The sequence below is a fragment of the Callorhinchus milii genome, unplaced genomic scaffold (genome assembly GCF_018977255.1).
Source record: "Callorhinchus milii isolate IMCB2004 unplaced genomic scaffold, IMCB_Cmil_1.0 Scaffold3, whole genome shotgun sequence".
Classification (NCBI taxonomy): domain Eukaryota; kingdom Metazoa; phylum Chordata; class Chondrichthyes; order Chimaeriformes; family Callorhinchidae; genus Callorhinchus; species Callorhinchus milii.
The window spans coordinates 98,395,078-98,420,309 of NW_024704744.1; the positions used below are offsets into that span (position 1 = coordinate 98,395,078).

The 25,232-nt window shown below is 46.3% G+C and overlaps 1 protein-coding gene across 1 annotated transcript in view; it reads left to right on the plus strand.

Annotated features, from left to right (window-relative positions):
• Positions 1-25,232, plus strand: part of LOC103186178 (ribosomal protein S6 kinase delta-1) — a 63,518-nt gene that overhangs the window by 32,672 nt on the left and 5,614 nt on the right. The window contains exons 10-13 of the mRNA XM_042333180.1: positions 4,586-4,633; positions 8,260-8,392; positions 13,497-15,149; positions 15,451-15,540. Coding sequence (XP_042189114.1) covers positions 4,586-4,633; positions 8,260-8,392; positions 13,497-15,149; positions 15,451-15,540 — 1,924 coding nt within the window. The remainder of the gene's footprint in view (positions 1-4,585; positions 4,634-8,259; positions 8,393-13,496; positions 15,150-15,450; positions 15,541-25,232) is intronic.

A 25,232-nucleotide genomic window follows, 5' to 3' on the forward strand; every position in this document is an offset into this window, starting at 1 on the left:
GTAAATTCAAGCCTAACGTTTGGGCGTTGACCTTCAGCCCGGCTCAGCCGGTAGCATTCTCGCCTCTGAGGTTGTGCGTTTTGAGCCTTGTTTTGGGACTTATCCAGGCTGACCCTCCAGTACAGTACAGGGCTGGTGAGAGGTTCTGCCCTTTGGATGAGATGTTAAACCATTAACATCAACGAAGCCTAGTCACCATTAAGGCCTGTTCAGATTGACGTCAATGATCCCATTGACACTTTAGAAACGAGAAGCAAGTCTCTGCTGGCGTCGTGGCGGCTAACAATCCCGTAGATAAAATTGGTCATTCACTTCATGGCTGTTTGCAGGATATTGCAGGCTCTCTTTTCGGTCATCTCTCACCTCTCCACACCCACCCCCAGCTCAGATGCCAAGCCATTATTGTTAAGTGTTGTTCTGCGATGCTACCTTGCATGAAGGGCGCTATATAAATGCAAGTTGTTGTTGTCGAAGGGTCTCCCGACAAAAAAGGCGCTATAGATAAACATCAATAAACATCAATTGTACAATTATTATACATTTACTACACTTGGCAGTAAAATCCTTCAAGGAGATCCTTCAGTGACACAAATCTCTGCATCAAATGCCAGGATATTATTTACAGAAACATCTTAGAAATGATGAGCCTTTCGTGGCTCAAAGCTTCTTCTTATCCCTCCAAGCGGATCAACCTGCGTTGAACATGACTGCTCAGCGCATTTATTTATGACACAAATTGTATTTTAATTTTCAATTGTGTTGTCGTAACATTGCTGGATTGAAACAATGCTACTGAAATAATAGATGGTTCTGCGTTGGTGCATTTTTCTCTAACGGTTTTATCCTTAAGGCCATTGAGTTAAAATACAAAATTGTGCGCAATTTGGGGAAATTCTTACTTTCAGGCTTAATTTTGCGAGACTGTTTTTCGCAGTTTGTTTTGAAAACAGGTTTCTAACTTAAAACTGCATTTAAAACTTGCCCGCCCTGCCCCCCACCCCACAATTCTGCACAATGTTAAATTTCAAGACCATGGTCTCAAGAGGAGTTTGTGGCCTCGGCTCGCAAAAGGAATAGGTGTAAATCCGGTTGCAATCTTGGACATGCAGCTATCCATTAGAAAAAGCGAACACCTGCGCATTTTGATTGTATTTGTTTAAGCATGTCTCCTCATCGACTGTGCTTTCGATCACCCTCCTCCGCCCAGCCCCCCTCCCCCGCTCTCCACCCTCCCCAATCCCGATGCGCCCCCCACCTCCCCCCACCCCAGCTCAGGTCCGAAACGCTAACTGTCCAGCGCCTTGGGACGTCCTCCCGACGTGAAAGGCGCTTTACACATGCACTCTTGTTGCTTTTATACATGTCTATGATATATCTATTATGTATCCTCTTAGGAGAGAAGATTACAGTAATACACTACTTTTTTTAAAAAAAGTATGATGTTCCTCTCGATGTGGTTCAAGTATTTAGTAAAATGCTGCTTTACAACTACATTAAAAGGGTAGTTCAATTAGCACCGTCAGATGTATGATTTACACAGTGTGGCCTTCAGCTGCTCAGTGCAGCATGTGGTGCAGTCTTCAGTGCACACAGCATCCGCTCTGATTTTTAAACCACGATCCTGGAATTCAGCTAATTTCTTGTTCAACCAATTTCTTGTCATTGTATCTCAACGCTGGAGCGGTATTAACTTCTGACTCATTCTGCTGTAGGTTTTTTTTTATTTACCTTTTGCGGGTCTCTATCTTTTTTCCCCCCCCCCCAGCAGTTTCCCTAATCTTCTCCGTCTTAACTTTCGATTTGATTTTCTTTTCCGCCAAAGACACTTGACTCATTTGGTAACCTTTCAGGAGGTCTCCTCCGGCACCTTGCCCACCTGGGCATTCTTCACACCTGTGAGCCCAGGCGACGAGTGTTAGGTGGCTGTTTGACCATGAAAGGCATCGTGGCCAAGTCTATTTCTATCTTTACCCAAGATCCACATGTCCTACTCTTTCTATTGGAAAGTCAGTGATATCAATGGCAAGCTGTGTGGTTTTAGCTGTTTAGACTCCAGCAGTTATCCCAATGCACACTCTGGGGTCCACCCAAGCCTTGGCTCCTGCCAACCTGCGCCGAATATTTTCTGGGATTATATACTCAGTCTGCGTCCCTTCAGGGAGAGAGAGCGCATTCCATTCCAACAACCTATCTCTGAGATTCCCGTGTGCAGGTGGGATGCATGGAATTCTCAGCTCGGCTTGGAGACTCTTAAGCAACGCTGATGGGTTTAGGATTGTAACCAGGCTGACCCCAAAACACAAAATTCTATTGCGTCACTAGATACCCTTAAAAGAAATAATGATTTGGTCACTCAATCCATGACTGTTAGTGGGACACTGCTGTGCGCAATTGTGAGCAGGAACCCGAGCAGAGGTTTGCTCTTTTTTTCTCCCCCCACCCCCCCCACCCCTCCTCCCTAGCTCGGGGCCCTGTGGCCAATTGTGGCACTACTACTGCTAACTCATCACTGATCGGGGATTGAACCTGTGACCTTCATGTCGGTACAGATCAACTCCGACTGAACAGTGAACGGAGAGGAAGAGGGTGGGAAGAGAGGAATGTCTTTTTACTGCTTTGTCTGCCGTTTTCCTCTGCTGATTTGCATTTTGATTTGTCCTTATGACTCTAGACTTTTTATTTGGGGTTCCCGGCTGTTAGGAAAGTTTGTTTCAAACTACAGTGAATTTAACTCTTATTGAACAATTAACTGTATTTAACAGTTAACGCTGTTTAAAATCGGGGGAAAAAATTTATTTTTATTTTACTTCCTTTGTAGAGATAATCTTAAAACCAGTATTGCATTAAAGTACCTCTGGCATTATTTTGGTCCAAGTTGACTGTTTGTGTTCATTGTTTTCGGGGAAGAGTGTGGGTGAGGGGGATGCTGGCGAGAGAGGGAAATTGCTTTCAGTGAAAGAGAAAATTGTTAAGTGGTTGAAGTATTTTATCTAAATAATATATTTGACATTAATAGTATGAAATGCTGAAAGTGCATTTGCCAGTGATAGGTTTTAAGGTGTACAGCTGGAGGTTAGGAAAATTGACATCAAGGTGAATCATAATTAGTTCCATGGGCCATTCACCTCGTGGCTGTTTGTGGGATCCTGCGGGTATAAATAGTCGCTGAGTTTACCAACAGAAGTGGTCGCTCTGTCCGAGAGCAAATCATTTGCTGAGCAGTTTCACCTTGGGTGCTGTAAAAACAAAAGCTCTTTGCTTTCTCGTAATGGACAGTAACAGATTTGGCTGGGTGATACCCTAAGCTAACTGGGGGGAAAAAAAAGCACCACATCACACAACACTCCAGACATCCCACCGTAGCACACAGCAACAACAGCAGCAACTTGCGTTTATATAATATCCTGGAGCTCTTGACACCATGTCACCCACGCACTCATAAGGGCAAAATATTTTAATGACAAGCTTTAATAATAATAATAATAATCCTTGCATTTGATACAGCGCCTTATCACATCTTTGCTTTCTAAAGACTTTACCTTCTTCTTCACCCCCCCCCCCCCCCTCACACTTCCTCCACGGCCTGCCCTCCCGCCCACCCGCCCCATGGAAAGTGCTTGCTGCACGGGGGTAGATCATTTAAAAACGCAGAATTACTGCGCATGTGTTTACATCATCGGCCACCAGTCAGGTCAGGCAGATCCCAGCTGTGTCTCTTGTAACCTGACTCGGGCTGGACTTGGCAGACCAAACCTTCCTGTTTTAGTCAGTAAGTTTCTGGATGCTGCGTAGCTGCAGATTTAAAGAAGTAAAAGTGATTAAATATGACATTGAACAGATGGAGACCATCTACCAGCTCGCCGTATCTGGCTCTAATTATATTATCATTGGTTTCGCCTGCCTTAGAGGAGCTGTTTCCAGGGGCTGATTTACAGTCATTTATAAAACACCTGTTTGGGAAAACTGTCTGCTGATGGCCAATTTTTACATGCAAAAAAAAATCATCGCAGATGTGCTTTCTTCGTGTCAGCACACTGTAAATGTTCTTAAGGTTTAATTTTACGCTTTAATTCAAGAGCAACAGAGTGAGGGGGAGTGGGTGGGTGGGGGGGGGGAGAGAAATATTGGTGCATATATCTGTGTGTCTCTACTTCCTTCCCACCCCCACACCATTCAACCTTTTCTTCCCGTTTTGATGTACGGAAGTGGGTGGGTGGGTGAGGGGGTAGGGAGGGGGGGAGTGAGGGGTGGGGCGGGTAGGCGGAGGGGGAGAGTGGGGGCGGGGAGTGAGGGGCCACGGGTAGGCGGGCGTGGGGGTGGTGGAGATGGAAGTAAAGGTTGGATTGCTGCTGGGTTTCCCGATAGGACTAACCTCTCCGGGTTTCCAGAAGCCAGAATTACGCTAGTTTCCCTGAACTGACTAAATTGACTTTTAACTCAGGTCTTAAATGTTTTCAAGCTGTTGTGACAATGTGACGTGCCGGCGCGAAACCTTCCCTTTGCTCGGCTTGCAATGTGTCAGCCTGCGTCATGTGTGTTGGCGAGGACGTGATTATAACATGAACTTTTGACTTTGTTCCTGAAGGTTTTACTTGTCTTGGATTCCAGAACACAGGAGACCTGCGTTTTAAAAGTAAGCCCGATCTTCATTCATTCATTCATTCTTTTTAAACCTCCCTCCACCCCCCCAAAAAAAATCTTTCAAACCGATCGCTTTTTTTTCTCCAAACTGAAATGATTTCAAAAGTAACTTCTCTTTCCTGTACATCAGATGATGAATTGTAGATGTCAAGCCTCTCCTTAATTTAGCTGTATTTCCAGTGTCCCTTTTCCTCTTCCCCTCCCCACTCAAAAAAAAAAATTGCTCTCTGCTTGTCTTTGCTTTGCCACTCTAAAAGGAGGAGGAGGGAGGTGGGGGGGGGGAGTGGGGGAGCGAGAGCAACTTTAAAGCCTCCTCCACTGGCTGAGACCAGTGAGTTTTCCATTTGCTTGCTAGCAACGAACCCACCTGCCTGCGAGTGAGAAAGTGCCATGTCCTTACTTAGCTCTGGCTTCTGGTCGCGGTGGCCACCCTGAAACATGCATGGTGGGTTATGATAATTATCACCCTGGGCGGTTTTGCGCTGTTTCGGGGGCTGGCTTAATTCAGAAACGCTTGTGGATAGATGCCGGGAAGATTATTTTTACTCCTGAGGGTAATTAACGACTGGAGCAGGTTGCTGGGAAGGATGGTTGAGGACAGGGCACTGGACTCATTTAAATAAAAAGCAGCTTGATGCTGTGATAGGGCGGTAGGGTGTGTGCTCTGGAGGAATGAGATCAGGTGGGTTGAAGGGCTTTCTCCAAACATGGTTAAGACTTGACCCGGGAACTCAATTAGGGTGCTTGGCGGGCTGGTAACTGTAGTGGCAGTGGGCAGCCCAAATATTGTGCTATTGCTCGGGGGGTGGGGGAGGGAAGAGGTGGACAGATTGCCCGTTCAGGTCAGCTGCTATATTTATAGCCTCGACAGTAACTTTCGCAACCCAATCGTACAATTGTCACCCTGAGAAGTGATCAGCCCATGTCGTAGTGGGTTGAAGGCATCAGATTGTTTCATGTAGCTTGTGTGTTATTTGGACTATCATGTATTAACCTCTTGAAAAAAAACTATTTTGGTTGCTCAATCCACGACTGTTTGTGGGGACGCTGCTGTGCGACATTGGCTGCTGTGTTTCGCCCACAAAATATACAGTCAATTCACTTTACAGTATATTCTTTGAAACGCTTTGAGATGTCTCGAAGACATGATCAGGAGCTATATCAAACACAAGGATTATTATTATTTTTATTAAATGGAGGGGGAGGGGAGTAATGGTACCATTGACTCAAGATAATTGTATCACTGAATCGAGCACAAGTCTACATTAAACAAGATGGGGGTGGGGATGAGAGGGGTGGGGGGGAAGGACTGGAAAGCATAGCGGATTAAAACCCTGTACTTTCACCAACGAAAAACCTGGATTTAAATCCAGCTCAGCTCAGACAGATGGGCTGGAAGCCTCTCTTTTCTCTGACAGCTGTTAAGGGTCCTAAGTGAAATTAATTTGGGCAATCCCAAGCCAGTTCCCAGTGGCCTTAAGAACTGCCCATAATTCATCATTAATTGACATTAATTGGGCAATGTCAAGCTAAAACGATGCCTTGAGGGTGGCTGGCTTGAGTGGTTGAGATGTTGTACAGGTGCCGAAATGGGGGTGTTCTTGTCGATTTGGGAATTAAGAGATATCACTGAAGTGGACCAGAGGGAATTCATTATGTATCGCATTCCGCTTGATCTCGGAGAGCCCAACATTGACACTTGGGTGAAGGAGTAACCATTTGCATATCCCATCATGGCCCCTTACTAACATTTAGTTTTTTGGGTNGGGGGTGGTGTGGACGGGAGAAGGAAGCCAGGAGAATTAGTAACTTGTTATGGTAAAAGATAATCAGGCTTAAGTTGACTTTGTTTTTAGCTCCCCTAACGGTTGAGGTTCTGAGCCTTACAAGTTGCCGTGTGGAGTCACGTCATTTCACTTTCTGGAGCACTTTGTGATTTTGCTAAGGTTGACCTCCGCCCCTTTGGGCTAGGGAGGGTGATTATAATCAGACTGCGTTCCTGCTCCTGGTTGCCATTCGCACTCCTCTGCTGGAAGACGTGAGTGTGTTGATGTTGGAGGACAGGGATAGGGCTCAGTGTGGTTTCCCCTGGGGTTGACATGGCCCACAAAAGCTCTTGTTTTGAGGCTTCCATGTAGGTGTGGAGCCACTTGTGTAAGTCACTGTGCCGGGGAGAGGCAGAGGCGACACCTGCTGTCAGTGGAATTTTGCCCCTCGAGGATAAAGAAATCCAAACCCCTCCAATGGGAGTTAAAAATTGGTTGCTTGGGGGTGGTGGTGTGTGGGGGGTGGGAATAGTTATCTAGATTTTAGTTTTATAGCAAAATATTTAATGCATTGCGTGGTATTTAAACATTACAGATTTAATTACCTGATAATGTCGTAAGTAGAAAGGTATACCAGTAGAATAACAGTAGATTCCCAGCAGGTTTTCAAACGAGCTGGAAATCAGGGTCTGAAGTCCAAGAGTATTTGGGCTGTCCTCCCAATGTGAAAGCCGCAATCTTTGCAGAGCTGTGCAACGCGTTTATACAAGCTCTCCAGCTCCAGCTGGTTAAACTCCGGCAGTTTCTTCCCCCTGCCCCCACCTCAGTGTAACACTCTGGGATTGCTCAAACCCCTTGGCCATCACCAACCTGCTCCTCACACTCACGGTATTAGTGGAGTAAGGAGCGTCCCTCCAGTGAGAGAGTTTGCATTCCACGTGTAGGTTGCACATAGGTGTGGAACTCTGTCTGGTTTGGCTACTCTTAAGCATACTGACAGGTATCATCTGTATGTGTGAAATGCCTGGCTGACCAGAAAAACGATGGCACTTTTGGGAAATTTATTACCAAATCTGACAGTTTCCCAGCTCCCAGTGTATCCGATCAACACGACGTTAAAGCTGAACACGTTGGAAACTATTTGTTTCATGTTGTTGAGGTAAGACTTGAGACGCGGTGGCTTGAGCTGGCCTGTGTAGCCTTGTGGTAGCAGCATGGGTTCACTGACAGATGCTCACTGCCTTCAGTTCCAGGACTGCCTGACACCTCAGGTGTGCAAGTGGTCCTGCTGTTCTACTTGTGGAGGTTGATAGCTTGCAGGCCTGAGGATTGCCTCCATCACCACATCACCTGGGCATGAAAATTGCCCTCTCCTGCCACGTCTCGCCTCACTTAAAGCATTTTCCGCTAACTGGTCATGAAACAATAATAATGATTGGATCTCTCTTGCTTCGTCTAATTGTGAGTGAGTGAGTGTGTTTGTGTGTGTGTGAGTGAGTGTGAGCGTGTGTGTGAGAGTGTGTGTATGAGTATGTGTGTGTGTATGAGTAAGTGTGAGTGTGTTTGTGTCTGAGTGTGAGTGCGTGTAAGAAAATGAAGGAGAGACTAATAAAAACATTGATCCATGTAATTGATTCTAGCGGCAGCTCAGTGCCACCTTCAATGTGCTGGACAGTCGTCAGGTGCCATCATTGAGGCCGTGGAGGAGTCAGGACAGAGGGCAGCGAGCGGGGCTTGGCGATGGTTTTTCAATGCTCAGAACAGAGCGAATAGATTAGTCTGTTGGGGAAGCGCGAACGCAGCACGTTCCAAAGCAGCAGAGCGCACGACTGACCTTTCTCTTCTCTGTCAGGGTCTGAGGAAAAGCAGCAAGTGCAGCAGGAACAGAAAGACCATCATCCCCCACTGTGTGCCCAACATGGTGCGGCTGAGGAAACACATCATCTCCGAGGACACCATATTCCTGTTGCTGCACTATGCCGAAGGTGTGTGTTTCCACTAATTGGGCTTCTCCTTCANTTTTTTTAAAAAGAGGAAGCCAATTTCTGGCACGTGTGTGTGAGACTGTAACTGCTTTACAGCTTTTTTTTGAGTTGCACCTTTCAGTTAAAAGGGTAAAATAATCATGCTTATTAACGTTTAAGTAGATTCCCTGCGAACAGAGATCCTGCGCCTACATGTGCGAGGCGGCAACAACAAGTTACACGTGTGCAAATGACATCGATGCAGAATGTGTGGCTGTTCTGTCGAGGAAATTTCTCTTTCGGAAAATCGCTAGCCAGCATTCTACGTCCTGTGTAGGTGGCATGTGTAACTTTTCCTTTAATTAGTTGCCGACATGCTCCTCGAGATGTTCCGACATAACGGGACGCTTCAAAACTGCCAGCTCTTTCTTTTCTAACCCGGTTTCAGCATTTATACACAATTTAAGGCCCACATGATTTCCCAAAGCTCTGTGACAGCTCCAGCACTCAAAACAAAGAAGAAAAGGACTTTGTGATTGGGAACTCTTTTCCTCAATGTTATTGTGAAGGATTGTTCAGGAACAATGTGTAAATGCAGGAACGAGAGGGAAGGAAGAGGGAGGAAGAAAGAGAGAGAGCGAGAGATCACGAGAGCGAGAGAGAGAGAGAAAGCAAGGAAGGAAGGAAGAGAAAGAACTTGTAGTGTTTGGTGTCAGCGAAGTCGATTAAATATCATTGAAATGAATCACTACTCAATCTAGGGGATTGTTAATAATAACAGTACTAATAATAATCCTTGCCTTTGATATAATGCCTTATCACGTCGTTGAAACGTCACAGTCTCAAAGCGCGTCGCGGGATATACTGTGAAGTGGATTGACGGTGTATTTTGTGGGTCAAACGCGGCAGCCAATTGCGCACAGCAGCGTCCCACAAACAGAGGTGGATTGAGTGACCAGGACACCGGAAGGCAATCCTTATCTTTTCGGACTGTATCGTGGGATCTTTAACGGTCCGCCTCTCTGAACAGACAGGCGAGGTCTCGGTTTATTGTCTCAACTGAAGGATGGCACCCTGTCATTGTGGTGCTCCTCCACCAACACATCTGAGTGTTCGCCTGGGACCAGTGATTCATTCCATTAATTGCACCGATATTGTAGTCAGGCTAATGGGTCTGAAGTTGTCAGGCTCTTCCCTGTCCCCAGGCACAGGTAAATGATCATTTCAAAAATGTATATGCACTTGTCCTTTGCTTGGGGTAGACCTTACCATTCATTCACTGGTATTTTTCTGGCCATGCTGTGATATATAATTAGAATCTGAGCACTCCACTCGGTCCCAAGTGAAGTATTTGACCACCATTATGTAGCCCAGGTTTGAGTTCTGTTAGCATTCAGAGAGAGGAAGATGGTTATCGTGTTATCTGCCCACAGTCCATTAGATGGGGAATCTACATGTTCTGTAGTAATGAGCTCAGTAAGAGTGGAGAGTAAGAGTTTTTTCAACTGCACTGAAAAAATTGTATCTCTTTTCATTTGATGGTGTCCTGTAGCTCAGTGGTTAGAGCACTCGCCTCGCAAGCCAAAGGACCTGGGTTTGATTCCCGGGCAGGGCAAAACCTTACCCAAGTTTCCTTACTCCACACTCACGCTCTGTTTACCTAGCAGTAAGTGGGAACCTGGTTGTTCGTTGATTGGCGGATCGCTTTCCGGGGGTAATAATCCCTCCAAAAATAAAATAAATAATAATAATTTGGTCACTCAATCCACGACTGTGTGTGGGACACTGCTGTGCGCAATTGGTTGCCATGTTTCGCCCACAAAATATATGTCAATTCACTTTGCAGTATATTCTGTGAAGAGCTTTGAGATGCCTCAACACAGTAATAATCACTAAATCAAATGCAAGGATTATTATTACTATTATTATCTGATACTAGAATACACACTCCCATTGCTCCCAGCCTCGCCAAGCTTCTCAGACTTCCATACCTCAGCCGATTGACTAAGATCCTCGTTTTTGACCTTCAAACTTCCTCCCTAACCAAGCCATCTCCTTCAGCCCTATTGCTCTCTGCCGTTCTGATCTACCATTCATCCCCCACTGCTTCCAGCCCACCATCGGGTGTCCGAGCTTTCAATTACTTTGCCCTGACTCTTAATTTTCTCCCCAAATGCCTTCTCTCTCCGTCTTCAAAGCCATCCTAAAAAAACTCTCATTTACTCCGCCTTTTAGCCGACACCATTAACTTCTCTTTCCTCTCCTCCCCACTGAAGGCTCTCAGTGAAGTACTTGGAAATATTTGTTCTACAGTTATGTAAATGCACTTTGTTGTTGGCTGTTGTTGATACGGACCAGTTTTGAGAGGGAGGGGTGAGGGGCTGGCTGAGAGGAATGTTACAGGGCAATCCTGTTCTTACTGCAAGAAGTCCTCAGTGGTTAGAGCTCTCGCCTCGCAAGCGAGAGGACCTGGGTTCGATTCCCGGTAGGAACTGTTTATTCAGCAGTGAGTAGGATCGTGGATCGCTTTTCTGGGGATAATAATCTCTTGAAAATAAATAATAATAATTTGGTCACTCAACCCACGGGGACGCTGCTCTGCGCAATTGGCAGCCGCGTTTCACCCACAAAGTATACAGTCAATTCATTTTACAGTGTATTCTGTGAAGCGCTTTGAGACGTCTAGAAGACGTGAAAAGGCGCTGTATCAAATGCAAGGATTATTATTATTATAGAAGCAACACTGATGTCATTGCCGTCATGAAGTCGTGTCAACAATTTTTCCTGCGCAGGGAACAGCAAATCATGTTTGTTGTTCATTTCTTTTTTTTTTGAAGCCGGTATTGATGGCAGTTCCGATTAACCTCAGATCCACAGGGGGCACCCACTTCAAAAGCGAGTTTGTCGACTCGTAAGGTGCTTGATAACAGGGATGTTGCATTTCTTGCTGACAGAGACCAGAGTGGAGTTAGAAAGCCAGGACAGCAGTACAAACATTTTAATATCCCGAGCGATAAAACATCTAACCAATCACCAAACATGAGCCCCCCCCCCCTTCTGAATGTTTGAAATACATCTTTAGGTCTGAGCTGTGACTGCTGTAGAGGCACTGTTTGATATGCTGGAAGCTGTGATGTGCACTTGGGTTTAAAGTAGTAATTATATCATTACAATTCAAGCACTTAGAGGAGTATTAAGTAAGGGCTGCCAGTTTATACCTGCATCCCAATCTGGCACTGTAAACACAATCAATTGAACATGATAATAGCCCCAGACGTTCATGTGGGCTGCAGCTATTTGTGCAGATGCTCAGCGTGATTTTAGTACCTTGGTGAAGCAGATAATAATAGGCTTTCCAGAAAAAATATTTTAGATACATTAGTGAGATTAAAGCAAGTATGTTGTTTGCACTTGTATTCCAAATGTAAATTATGTTGATTTACGTAAAGTTACATGCATCAGTGATTCATCAGGACACTTGAGAAGGAGGTTATCTTAATGGATTGTATCTGACCTAAGGCACCGAATAGAAATTTAAAGGAACATGTTCCTTCGATGTGGCCTTTATTCCTCAGCAACACAATGCACTAAAATCCTGGCTAGCCGGACCAATGTGGGGATGGTGGGGAGGGGAGGGGGTTTTGGTTTGGTCAGCTGGAATTTCTGGCAAAGTGTGATTACAATACCTTTTAGCGAATGAGCGATTGTGGAGTCCTGTAGCTCAGTGGTTAGAGCACTCGCCTCGCAAGTGATAGAACCTGGTTCGATTCCCGGGCAGGGCGAAATGTTGGGCAAGTTTCCTCACTCCACACGCCTCTGTTCACCCAGTTGTAAGTAGAAACCCGGTTGTTAGTTGATTGGCGGATCGCTTGTCCAGGGGTAATAATCCCTTCAAAAAAATTAAACAAGTAAATAAAAATAATAAGTCGGTTCTCCCATGACTCTGTGGGAACACTGCTGTGTGCGATTGGCTGCCGTGTTTCACGCCAATCTCAAAATATACAGTCAATTCATTTTACAGTATATTCTATGAAGTGTTTTCAGACGTCTTGAATTCGTGAGAAGGCGCTATATCAAATGCAAGGATTATTATTATTACCGTATGTATTTTCCCACAAAATACACTTAATTACAATGCTGGTACAGCCAATTACAGAATTTCACAGTGTAATCTTGAGAAGCGCTTTCAGACATCTCACTGATGCCATAAAGCGCTTAATTAAATGGAAAGATTATTAGGACATTATTAAGGCAGAGATTTGAGACTTGTTATTTGTCCTTTTTGGCTCTCGTTCTTTGCCTATAAATAAATAACGCCTACTCCCTCCATACAGTAAATCTGGTGAAACACTTTAAGCAGCATATTCCGTGAAGCGCTTTGAGACGTCTCGAAGGCGCAATGAGGCACTACATCAAATGCCAGGATTATTCGGATTATTCAACACTGTAAGAGACGTTCCGCTGACATGAAAAGCATTTCGATCGGGTGCAAGGATTATTATTATTGCAGTTATTATTCGTTACAGGGGGGCGGGGGGGGGGGGTTTGAATTTTATTTATTTTGAAGTAAATCAGTTCGATGCCCTCTGGTTCTCCACACAATGTCCCAGAGATTAGGTGGTTTGACGCAGCGTTGTGTCCTGGGCCATTGAGCAGAGAGATGTGACAGGAGCTGGGGAGGGGCGTGGGGCATGCTGTCGATGTGCTTAGGCTTGATTTCGGAGCTGGTCGGAGTTAGTTGCGGAGGTTGGTGTCCTTTCCCACAATACGCACGATGAAACGGCATTCCCCCCTAGTGGCGGCATCTGACCATTGTTGCCGTCTGGGCTGATTGCAACCCAAAGTGCTTCAAAATAATAATAATAATAATATGCTCGGTGTTTGAACCTCATGTTGCAGTTGGCGCTTATACGTGTCTATATATATATATATATATCTGTGTGTATATGTGTGTATGTGTGTATTCAGTAACCCAAGAAAACTCAAGTCCAAAAACCAGTTAGAAAAATCATTTGCCCAGAAGCTACCTTTTTTTTAATAAAAAAAAGTATGTGTGTGTGTATATATATGTGTATTTTATTTCAATTCTCCTTTTTTGTCTCTGTTTTTTTCTCTCTGACGCTAGGAGGGAAGCTGTGGTCGTACGCCAACAAATTCCTCCGGGAAAGAAGCCGAGAGAGTTTCGAGAGCCCGGTGTTGGGAAGAGGGCGTCCCGAGCCTCTCGGCTCCGAGGAGGAGAGGTCGAGCACGGACGGCTCGGCCCAGGAGGACAGCAGCCTCGACTCGGGGGGCAGCGAGCTGGGCCGCGTGCCTCTGAAGGGCGAGAGGAGCGCCCCGGAGGCAGGCGGCCGGGACTCCCCGGGGAAGCCCGGCTCGGAAGCTCGCCGGGCGGGTTGCGAGCCGGAGTTCACCAGCAGCTACCTCACTCTGTGCAACGAGTACGACCGAGAGAAGACCGACCCCGGCAGCCTGCCGCCTCCCGAAACCCTCCAGGCCGCCTGCGCGGGCGGAGGGGGCCTCGCCGGGGAGGCGGGGGCCGCTTCCCGCTCCCACTCCCTGCTCAGCCGCGACAGCCTCTGCTCCCCCTCCCCCTCTTCCTCCTCCGCCGCCGTCGACCACGAGCTGCGGTTCTTCACCGAGGACCTGGTGGCCGAGGTCTTCAGCCCCACCAGGTCCTCGGACCCCCTGAGCCTGTCCAAGAACAGCCCCATGGAGTTCTTCCGGATCGACAGCAAGGACAGCGCCAGCGAATGGCTGTGCCCCGACCCGGCGGATAGGCCCCTGGGCGGGAGGGCGGAATCCACGCCGGGTTTCCAGCTGGCGGGCGAGGACGGGTTTGAGCCCGGCCGGGTCAGGGCGGACCCGGAGGCCTTTCTGCCCCCGGATACGTGCAGCGGGGCCTCCTCCAGCGACTCGGTCCCTGTTATCTCCTTCCAGGACGCGGGGACCGGGGACACCAGCAGCTGCGAGGAGGGCCGGCCCGACTTGCTGGTCAACCTGCCCGGTGTTCCGGAGGCGGCCGCCGAGGCCGGCCCGGCCGGTCTGTCCCAGGACTCGGGCCCGAGTCGAGCCGAGGAGCCCGAGAGGAGGCGGCAGGAGAAGCCGGACGTTCTGCGCATGAGCTGCAACTCGGGCCACGGGAACGCCGGGAGTGCGGGCGAGGAGATCGCGGTGGACAAGCCGGAGGCCGTGAGGGAAGAAATGGACCCTTGTTCTTTCTTCGCCGTCGCCCATGACACGAACAAGCCAAAGGCCACCGGGTCCCCGTCTCCCGTTATCTCAGACGCGGCAGAACAATCCCTCGGGGGTCCGAGACCCGTCACTGCGGCGCACAGCGGGACCACCCCTCGCTCTGACGATTCCTGCCGAGACGCCGAGGTTTATCCCGATCGCAAAGCGGCCGCCGGGGTTGAAGACCGTCTAACAGCCCGCGAGGGGGACACTGCTGCCCCGCCCGACATCGGCGCCGCAGGAACGTGCGCAGGGCAAGCGGGCGCCTGCGACCGGGAAGCACCAAACCGCCTCCTGTGTTCAGCGAGCTCAGATGGGAAGGCAGTGGCAGGATTCCCCGCTGACCCGAGGACAGGTCGAGGGGCATTAGTCTCTCACGTGTTCGAGGAGCTGGAAGAAAGTTTGGTGCGAGCGTCCGCTGCGAACATCCCGGAGAGCTGCGTTCGGCAGTGGGCGACGGAGATCGTCCTCGCTCTCGACGCACTTCACCGGGAAGGAATCATATGCCAGGATTTGAACCCAAACAATATCTTGCTGAATGACAAAGGTCAGGAACTTTTGCAAATGCATTTGCCCCCCGCCCCCCCACCCACCCCCCAATATCTTTTGCTGTTGCTTCTCAATTAAGTGAGGAGGCGTTTTATCCTATAATTAGTATCTTCATTTCCTGTCTGAAGTCTCATTTCCAGTGCAGAGAATTCACCCACAGTAATAGCTTCTAGTGCTTAATGATGCCATTATTCTTAATGATACTGTTTTTTTTTAGCTACAAAAGAATAATTACAGTTCACTTCTGCAGAAAATGCAGGGAAAAATTGTTTTGATTTCTCCTGTCATTTTGTTTTTAGGACACATACAGCTAACGTATTTCAGCAGATGGAGCGAGGTTGACGATTCTTATGACAGCAGTGCCGTAGAGAAAATGTACTGCGCCCCAGGTTAGAACACTTAGCAGCATGTAAAGTACTTTGTTGCCTTCTATTCTGTGCTTTATGCAGCCCACATACCTTTCTTTATGCGAGCGTTCAATTTGGTATGCAAAGCATTTATTTGCAATTAGAAAGTGCGGCATGGGTAGAATTTATTATTCCCCCCCCCCCCGAAAGGCAGTCGATTCTGATGTAAATTTGCAATGAATGAGCATTTTATTTTAAAATCATCTCCGTGTAGCTTTCCCCCCCCCCCCCCCACTCCGGGAAGAAAATTCCAAGTCTTGAGCAAGTTCCAATATTCCTGTGCGTTTTCAAAATTGGGGTCTATTCTCTGAAGTGCTTTGAGGTGTCTCAACGACGTGATAAATGCAAGGATTATTATTATTATCATCAATATTAATAACTTAAATCAGCAAAAGATCTGACACCCTACTACCTGTCGCCCTAGTGGACGTGCGGGAAAGTCAGTATTGTGCGATGTGAATAAGTACCAGACAATCTTGTTCACCAATTTTCAGACAAAAAAATTGATTCTGGGTGAGAAAACGGGGGAGGCGTAGGATGGATAGGTTTGACGTTCAATTGGTGACTTATGCCAGTGACTCCAGCTATCAACACCGTACCCGTTCCGAAATGTATAGCCCCTGTTTGGAAATTGTTCCCTCTAATGAAAATCTGCTTATGATTAGGTGTCACCTTTATTTACTCTCATCTGTGTATAATTTGTATAACTGCAGTTATCCAAATAGACTCTCCACGCCTGGCGTAACAGGAAAACTGTAAATCATAAATGTTTTATATGCAATACATACCGACATTAACTGGGAAGCACAACCTGAGTGGGTGTGTGTTACATTCCTGTAACTCACTCGAGGGAGATTTGATGATGTCTTGCACTCCCAAGAGCAAAACCGGAATGGATTGAAATTCAGCGATAGAGTTTGCCGTAAAATTTGTCACACATTTATATGCAATACATACCGACATTAATACGCATTTATCTAGCGCCCTTCACATCGGATCACTTCTCGGAGTGCTTCACGGTGATCGTGTGGAGGGGGGGGCAAGGTGGAACAAGGAGAAACAGGGAGGTCACCATGGTCTTATTGGAAGGGGTAGGTTTTAAGGTGGAATTTAACGATAATAATAATAATCCTCGCATTTGATATAGCTCCTTATCACGTCGTGGAGACGTCTGCAAGGGCTTCACAGGATGGATGAGAGGGGAGGGTGGGGGTGGGGGTGCGAAGGACAGGGATAGAGGCAGCTTTCAGTCTGTCTGCTCCCACTCTGTGAAACTTCCCAAATCTTTCCCTCAACTCATTCAAGGTCCATCTCAAGACCTATCTCTAAGGCCATGCTCACCTTCCTCCTCCCAACCCCATTAGTTCCCACCCCTAGTTCAAGTGCCCAGCCTGTACTATCGAGCGCCTTGGGACATCCTCGCTGTGTGAAAGGTGCTGTAGAAACGTAAATTTGTGTTGAATTGTATATTCTATTTACTCCATTTTCTTTCTTACCTGTTTATGGCACATTGCTTAGAGCACTAAGTGGCTGCAGGGTTTACTATCTTAACTCTATGTAATCTCCTCTCCCCTCTTCACCCCCTCGCCCCCACCCCCCTAAAAAAGTGTTTTTGTTGGTGGGGGGGATGGAGTTTACTCTGATTCAGCTCATGTGGTGAATGGTCCTAATTGATTAACGTCGGGCAAACTTGTAACGGAAATCTGTTGCTGAGGTTGAAAGGATGTTTTGAGTAGTGCAGTCGTCTGTACCCACGACACAACCTGCCCTTTGCTGCAGTGAATCCTCTGTACCTAAACACTAACCTGTGAAACTTCCAGCACCAGCTCGAGATCCTCCTCACGAGATCAGTCTCACGAGTCCCAGCCTGTCGGAGAGGAGTTCGCTTGACAGAAAATACGGGTTGTGGATCACGGGGCCCCATTTTTTCTGGAGCTTAATCTGTTGCAAGGGCTTTTGAAATCCTCTGTCCAATTTAGTGGCACCGTGCACTTCTCACGAGAGAAGCAAAGCAACCTGAACTTTGTGCAGAAATACATAAGGGAGAGCTCTGAGACGTTATCTGTTATGTTTATATGGCCCTTTAGCTAAATAATTTAAATAAGGAATAGCAGCACTTGGGTTTGGGAGTGCTTGATGCACACACAGTGACGCAAGTGGCAAAAGTATTCAGTTCCTCACATGTTATAGGATGTACCCCCCCCAATCCCCCTACCACCCTCCTGTAACTCAGTGGTTAGAGCACTCGCTTTGCAAGCGAGAGACCTGAGTTCAATTCCAGGCAGAGGGCGAAACCTTGGGCAAGTTTCCTTACTCCACACAGAGCCTAATAATAATCCTCTAAAACCAAAAACAATAATAAATTGGTCATTTTTAATCTACGACTGTTTGTGCGACATTGCTGTGCGCAATTGGCTGCCGCGTTCGCCCACAAATATACAGTCAATTCACTTTACAGTGTGTTCTATGAAGCGCTTTGGGACGTTCTCCTGACATGAAAAGCGCTATATCAAATGCAAGGATTATTATTATATTATTATTATTATCTTGGAGTTGCCCAAGAAATATAATTTTATTTAAAAAAAATAAACTGAGGATGTAAGATAAGTATTTACCTGCAAACTACTCTACTGCCTCGGTTTGGACAGCTATGCTATGTGGGTGTGAGGCGCTTTCTTTTCAGTAATAGTGTTTGTTGCATGAATTATTAAGAGTTTTTTTTACAATTGTACAGTTACTTTTAACGCCCAGTTGTAGAGCACGCAAAATGGACACTCTTACGATTTGGTTTCAAAGCGTTGTAGATTCATGTGGTGATCAGCAGGAGACAAACTATTATCAGTATCTTTTGATTTGGTCTTGGAAGTCTCTCTGGTGCTGTAATGGTAAAGGAGTCATTGTAAAAGTGAGCCTTATATTGTCACTAAAATGCAGGTTACACATTACAAATCCTCTCCCCGCGTCCCCCATCCCCGTAAACACTGAATGTGGAGAACAACCAATACCTTAGAGTGATTATTACATTAAAGTTTATCCATTTATGACCATCGTTTGAACCCTGTGATGAGATTACAGCCTTGAAATCGTTCCGACGGCTTTTGTGCCTTCTCTACTGTGGGGCGTGCAAGGTGCCGTTATTACCAGGCGATTACCAGGAATTAACCCGATGAGGATATACTGGGGAAACCCGTGTATAAGCATCCTTTCATAGAGCACCCGTTTCCTGTGGGCTCATGCCAATGGAAGGTGCACCTGGCTCTGGCACTGACGAGCTAGCTTTCTGCATTTAACAAAAAAAATGGCCAACTTCCAGAAGTCAGGTTAATGTCAGTTCCTGCGTGTGTGCAGCATGAGCAGGAAACTCTACTTTCCCCTCTTCGTGAAGGAAATGACATCAACGGGGCCCTGATGACCTGGAACTCGGACATTAATGAGCAATTGGACCCAACCGACTGGGTTGCTTCCCAGAGTAACCTATATATCAGTTACATCTTTAATGAAGGGCCCATTAGTTTGCAATTTTTGCCCAACTAGGCCATGTTAGGAGCAACTCGTACACCCAGGATGTGGGCGAGGGTCTTACCCATTGGCTTGTACTCGGATTAGGGTCCGGTTCTTGTGAAACCCAAGAGTATCTCCAAGCGATAATTAAGGAATTGACGGCGCCTTTAGGAATAGGAACCGTTTGGCCCCCTTGTAAAATATAATCCCTCCTAACAACTGGGACCCCTCCGTGCTGCCAGCTTCGACCGCTTTGTTCGCCCCCAAGTCAAAGACTCGTTCGTCACTTAACACACAATGGAGAAGAGCTGTTGTAACAGTGGGCATCCAGCAGGTGATGTCAAGCACCACCGATGAAATTCCTGTCAGCAAATGGTGCTTGTAAGGAAAGATCAGTTAACCGAGCGTCCTTAAAATAAACGATTGACCGGACGCAGAAAGTTACAGATTGACTCTGCGATTTCGATGCAAGAAGCAGCCGAGGGAAAAATAAATAAACTATCCGGAGACAAACTGTGAACTCCTGACTACCCCTGTGTGAGAGGTAAAATGGTACCAGGTGGTTATGTACACACACACACCCACACTTTCATTCCCCCAAAATCCATGCAAGTGGCAACTTGGAGGGATGTTGTTCAGATTATCTTCAGGTTATAGCGAGGAAAGAGGATGTGAGGAAAGGCTGTGATCACTGAAGATGAACCACATGCGCCTGTTTCGTTTTCCCAAATTAAGTTGAGTTTTTCTCTCTCTCTCTCTCTCTCTCTCTCCCTCTCCCCTGCATCCCCCCCCACCTCTTCTCTAAATTCTTTCCCAGCTGGCAGTACATCTCAGTACACTAAGGTGACCTTGTTGGCTTTTGTCTTGTAGTCTGCACTATTAATAACTCGTTAATAATCACAGACACGTAACACAAAGAGATTCTGAAGTGCATTACCAGCCTGTTCCTAAAAGACAGCACCCGAACTGATGTTGCTTCACTTCAGGCCTGACTATCGCTTTTCGAAGGTTAGCTACCAATGTAGGAGGTCTCGGCCAACTACCTAACACGGTTTGGTTCATTTATCAAGAGAAAACCCTGCGAAAACATGGGCAGATTACCTTCTTGAGAGGAGCTAGTGGTGTCTGGTTCTTTTTTTCCAAAAAACCCCACAGACAATGGCAGAGTTATCTCACGAAAGCCAAAGCAGCATGGCCTGGCCTAGTCCAGCACGAGAGGAGCACTCAACAGTGACCTTCTCCTGCCTTAGCATTGTAATCGCAACTTAAGTGCTCAGAGACGCTATCTCGCGGTATAAATGCAAGTTGTTGTTGTAATCTCGTGTTGCCTGGAGAACCTGGCAAAGTACTTTTACGCTCTACTTATTAGCTCACCCATATCACCGTTCTCCCAACCCCTCCCCCCCCCACTTCGCACCCCAACTCTTTCCCCCCTCTCCATTCCAAGTGCCCAGTGGGAGGATCTGATACAGATGAACAGGTACAATTAAGATATTAGGGATTTTAATGTGTTAAAAACAACAAATGTGAACATCATTGAAAATCATCTTGTAGCAGCTTCCCCCAATGTGCTTATGTGAGTCAGTAATGCCTCTGGGACCAGTTCTTGATTTATCAGTGATTTTATTTAGTTGCAAAGTTCCACTTCTTTTTTTATTATTATATATGAACTGTGTGTGTTGGTGGTGATGTTAGTGTTGCTGTTGACCCTACCAGATAAATCCTAATGAAATTAGGTTTTGGAGAGGGCCCACAAGTTAAATTTAAGAGATTCTTGATTTGCGTACATTCTTGAAATCTGGTCAGTTTCGTGGGCTGTGTCACTTGTGTTGCACTTCGTGTGTCCACTTACAAAATACACAGTCACTACACCGGATGTACAGTAAATCCTGTGAAGCATTTTGAGACATTCTGATGTGAAAGGCTCTTGTTGTCAAATGCAACATTATTTACTCTTTATCATTAATATTGGGTCAAAGTGCCCATCGTTTCTGCAAGTCTCACTGTGGATATCCTGCCAGCAGGTGGTAGGTGTCTGACTGCCAGGGCAGTGAGGTGGGCACTGGTGCATTCTCTTCAGGGCGAGGGTAGGTCTTTATCCGAATCCCTCTTGCGATGTGTTCTTTTTGCTTGAGTGGGAGACCCGTGGGAGGAATGACTCATTCCTCTTGATTCACTTGTGCGTAGGCTTTTCTTCAGAGCTCCTAGTGAGGATGAGTTGATTCCTAGAGACCTGATAAAATATGCCCAATTTTCTTGGATGAGGTTAGGTGGTGGTATAAGGCCTTGAGAAGAGAGAGATTTGCACCTCAGACCTACAATACTAGTCCTTGCATTTGAAATAGCACTTTATCACATCATCAAAACATCTCAAAACACCTCACAGGATTTCCTGCACAGTGTAATGATGTTATTTGTTGGTGAACACGTCAGCCTATTTGCAGACATCAATGTCGCACAAACATGCATGAATTCAATGACCAGTTTATCTGAAAAATTGTTTGTTGACCAGGACACTGGGAGAAACTCCCTTCTCTTTTCAAATAGTATCATGGGATCTTTACCGTCCACCTGAGCAGGCAGGTAGCAGCTTGGTTTATCGACTCAGAGGTCAAAGTCGCAAAGTGAGGCTTGATCCCACAACCTTGTGACACAAGACAAGGGTTCCATCAACTAAGCTAGGCTGATACCTAGTCTCAATGGTTTAGTAGTGACAGGATATACCTTAACAATATATCTTCAGATTTGTGAATATCTTGATTGTAAGACTTGCAGTACCTATCCTCAAAGAAACCTGAATTGTTGCTCCTGGTTGGAACCCTTTGGGTGGTTTATGCTGCATCCTTCAGGAGCTTTAGTCAAAGAGTAATTGTCTTATCAAATGAGGTAGAATCAGACTTTACTCCTTGCTGCTTTTAAACAAGCTTTTTTCCCCCAAAGAATGGGAGTGGGGGGGAGAGAGAAGAAACAATACATAACTTAACCTATTGTGCCCATGTCCTAGAGAGACTGAGCATATAATAATAATAATCCTTGCATTTGGTGTAGCGCCTGATCACGTCTTCTAGATGTCTCAAAGCGCTTTACAGAATACACTGTAAAGTGAATTGACTGTATATTTGTGGGTAAAACGCGGCAGCCAATTGTGCACAGCAGCGTCCCCACAAACAGTCGTGGATTGAAGTGACCAATTTATTATTATTTTTTTTGGAAGGAATTATTACCCCTGGAAAGCGATCCTCCAATTAACTTAACAACCGGGTTCCTACTTACTGCCGGGTAAACAGAGGCGTGTGGAGTAAGGAAACTTGCCCAAGGTTTTGCCCTGCCGGGAATTGAAGCCAGGTGCTCTCGCTTGCGAGGCGAGTGCTCTAACCACTGAGCTACAGAACTTCCATAATGTGAGTTTAAAGCAACAAACTGTTCCGTTGAGCAACAAGCATCCTTTGTGGTTTTGTGCCTGAGAGATGTCACACATTCCGACGGTGCCGATTAGCTAAATCGAGGTGAGGGTGGGGTGGGGGAAGCGTCACCGGTGGGGGATGGGAGTACGGTTGGTGTTGTGCTTCCTTCCATTTGGAACGACTTCTCCTGGCTGGACGTCGGCCCACCACCACTGGTCTCCAGGGTGGACGGACGGATGGACGGGAGCTGCTGAGCTGACGTACGTGGTCCCGGTTCCAGCTGGATTTTTAAAATTGCTGTTAATCTCGGCCTCGGCGTCCAAGCCCGGGAAAGGTGCCAGTTCGTGCTGCTGCTACGACCCTCTCATTGTCGAGCCCTGCGTGTGCGTCAGCTGAGTGTCTGGCTGCTGGTTTCGAGAGCCCATGTGGCAGGTCTCCAGCAGCTGGAGGTGTGGTGAGAGGGAGCAAGGACAGAGGTCTCTCTCTCCCAGCAAGTTATACAACATCTAGTGGGGAAGAGGGAAGAGGGCAACGGTTTTGAAGGTGACTTAGCCGACGGAGGTTATTGCCTTGAAAGCGCCTAACCCTAATGTCTGAAGTGGTGCAAACGCTCCCGGCAGTTATCGGCCCGTGCTGTGGGATTTAAAAGCTAAAATAATTTTCTTCCATATGGTGGAACAGGAAGTGGAATGGAATAAGAGGGTGCCAGCTGGCTCCTCGAGCCCACAGCTTCCATATAACATGTAGAAATTGACCCCTAAAGAAAGCAACCAAACTGTCTCAGGCAAAGCTGTGCCTGAACGCTCCCATCGTCTTTCAGTTCAACTAAACTCTTGAATACCCATTCGCATGTGGCCAATATTCAGCCTGGCTGTGTGATGTTCCTCTCCAACCCTTTCCACCTGCAGCAGCTCAGGAAACAGTGTGTCCATTGGCCAGGCCGCAGAGTTGAGGCTAAGGTGGTTAAGAAACCAACAACAACAAGAGCTTGACGCTGCGAATGGAGGAAGGTAGGGTAGGCATAATAATAATAATAATTCGTGAATTTGATATAGTGCTTTTCACGTCTTTGAGACGTCTCAAAGCACTTCACAGAATAGACTAAAGTGAATTGACTGCATTTTTTGTGGGCAAAACGCGGCAGCCAATTTGCACAGCAACGTCCCACAAACAGTCGTGGGTTGAAGTGACCAAATTATTATTGGTTTTTTTTTCTTGAGGGATTATTATCAGTATCTGGAAAGATGAGATCAAATGAGGCCAAAGGGCCTTCTTCATCCGAACCTCCCTTGAGATATTTGGTCATCTCGCTCTGTCTTTATCTCTCTAATGTTCTTTCGCTTTGTGGTTGATGGTGGGACGTTGCCTTGCACAAAGTGGCTGCCGTGTTTGCCTACAAACTATACAGTCACTACACTTTACAGTGAATCATGTAAAGCGCTTTGAGATGTCTTCCTGATTTGAAAGCCGCTTTGTCACATGTAAGGTGTAAGGTTTATTTTTATTATGTTGTGATATAACTCGGCGTTAGACAGCAGGTGCTTTAATATCCAAATTGCTTTAAAATCCTCCTCTATGGCTAAAGCAGTATCCTTTCTAGTTTTTTGGATGGTTAATATTTTTGGGGGGTAAGGAATAAAGTAAGACTATAGGGGACTTACTGTAGAGGTTAAAGAATGTTTACGTGAAACTTATCTATTCGGGCGAACGTTAAAGAACCCATTATACGAATTGGAAAGAGTGATAGTTTCCCCTGGCCAACAATCCTAATTACCAAAAACTGGCTGCGAAATGCTGTGAGATATTTTACAAAACTGTACAAATTTACAATTATATTGCACCTTTCATGTCAGCAGGTACATCCCAAGGTGCTTAACAGTACTGGTTTGGCACCTGAGCTGGGGAGAGGAGCCAAAGTTCCTTGGGAGGAGAAAGATAACCGAAAGCGCAGTCAGCGAGGTTATCCAGCACTTTGGGACATCCTCGCGACGTGAAAAGCGCTCTATAAATGTAATTTTGTTATTGTTGTTGTTCGTCAGACAGACCTTGAACAAGGTAGGGAGCAAGTAAGAGTAAGGGGCAGAGAGGTAGGGGTGGTGGAGGACATGAAGCAGGAGATGATATAGATGAGGCATTAAATTCAAGGATCATTATTTACATTTTTACACTACATTCGCCACTTTGAAGCAAATTTCTGTTCTTCCATCACCGAGACATTGTCTGTCGAAGTGCTTCACATTTTTCTCAGATGGAGACGACGCTCGTCTTACCTCCGATGGACCAAAATGGACGTGTTGCAACGTTTAGTATTCCTTTGCGTATGTTTTCATGTTTGACGTGGTGCTTTTTCAGTCGAGAGGACGTCTCATAGCACTTCACGGGATTCACTGTATCGTGTATTGGCCTTATATGTTTTGTGTAGGTGAACATGGTGGCAGATTTGCTCACAGGAGTGCCCCACAAACAGCCATGCAGTGAACGATCACTTTCTGGATTTATTATAATGCAAAAGAAATAAAGAAGATCTCTTTTGGTCTTTCACATGACTTGATGGATAGGGACAAATTTGGGGAAGCATCGGTGTCTTAATGGGAAGTGCGTAGTTTCTTCCTTTGCACGAGAACATTTTTCTTCAAGTACAGGTGGAACTCCTTCATCTGAAACAAGGAACCTGCCCAGCGAGGCATCTGAGCGAACCTTCCTCTTTCAGTGCCTGACATAGAATTTGTTTGGCTCGTATTCAAGCTTTCGTTTTGGTATGAAAATCAC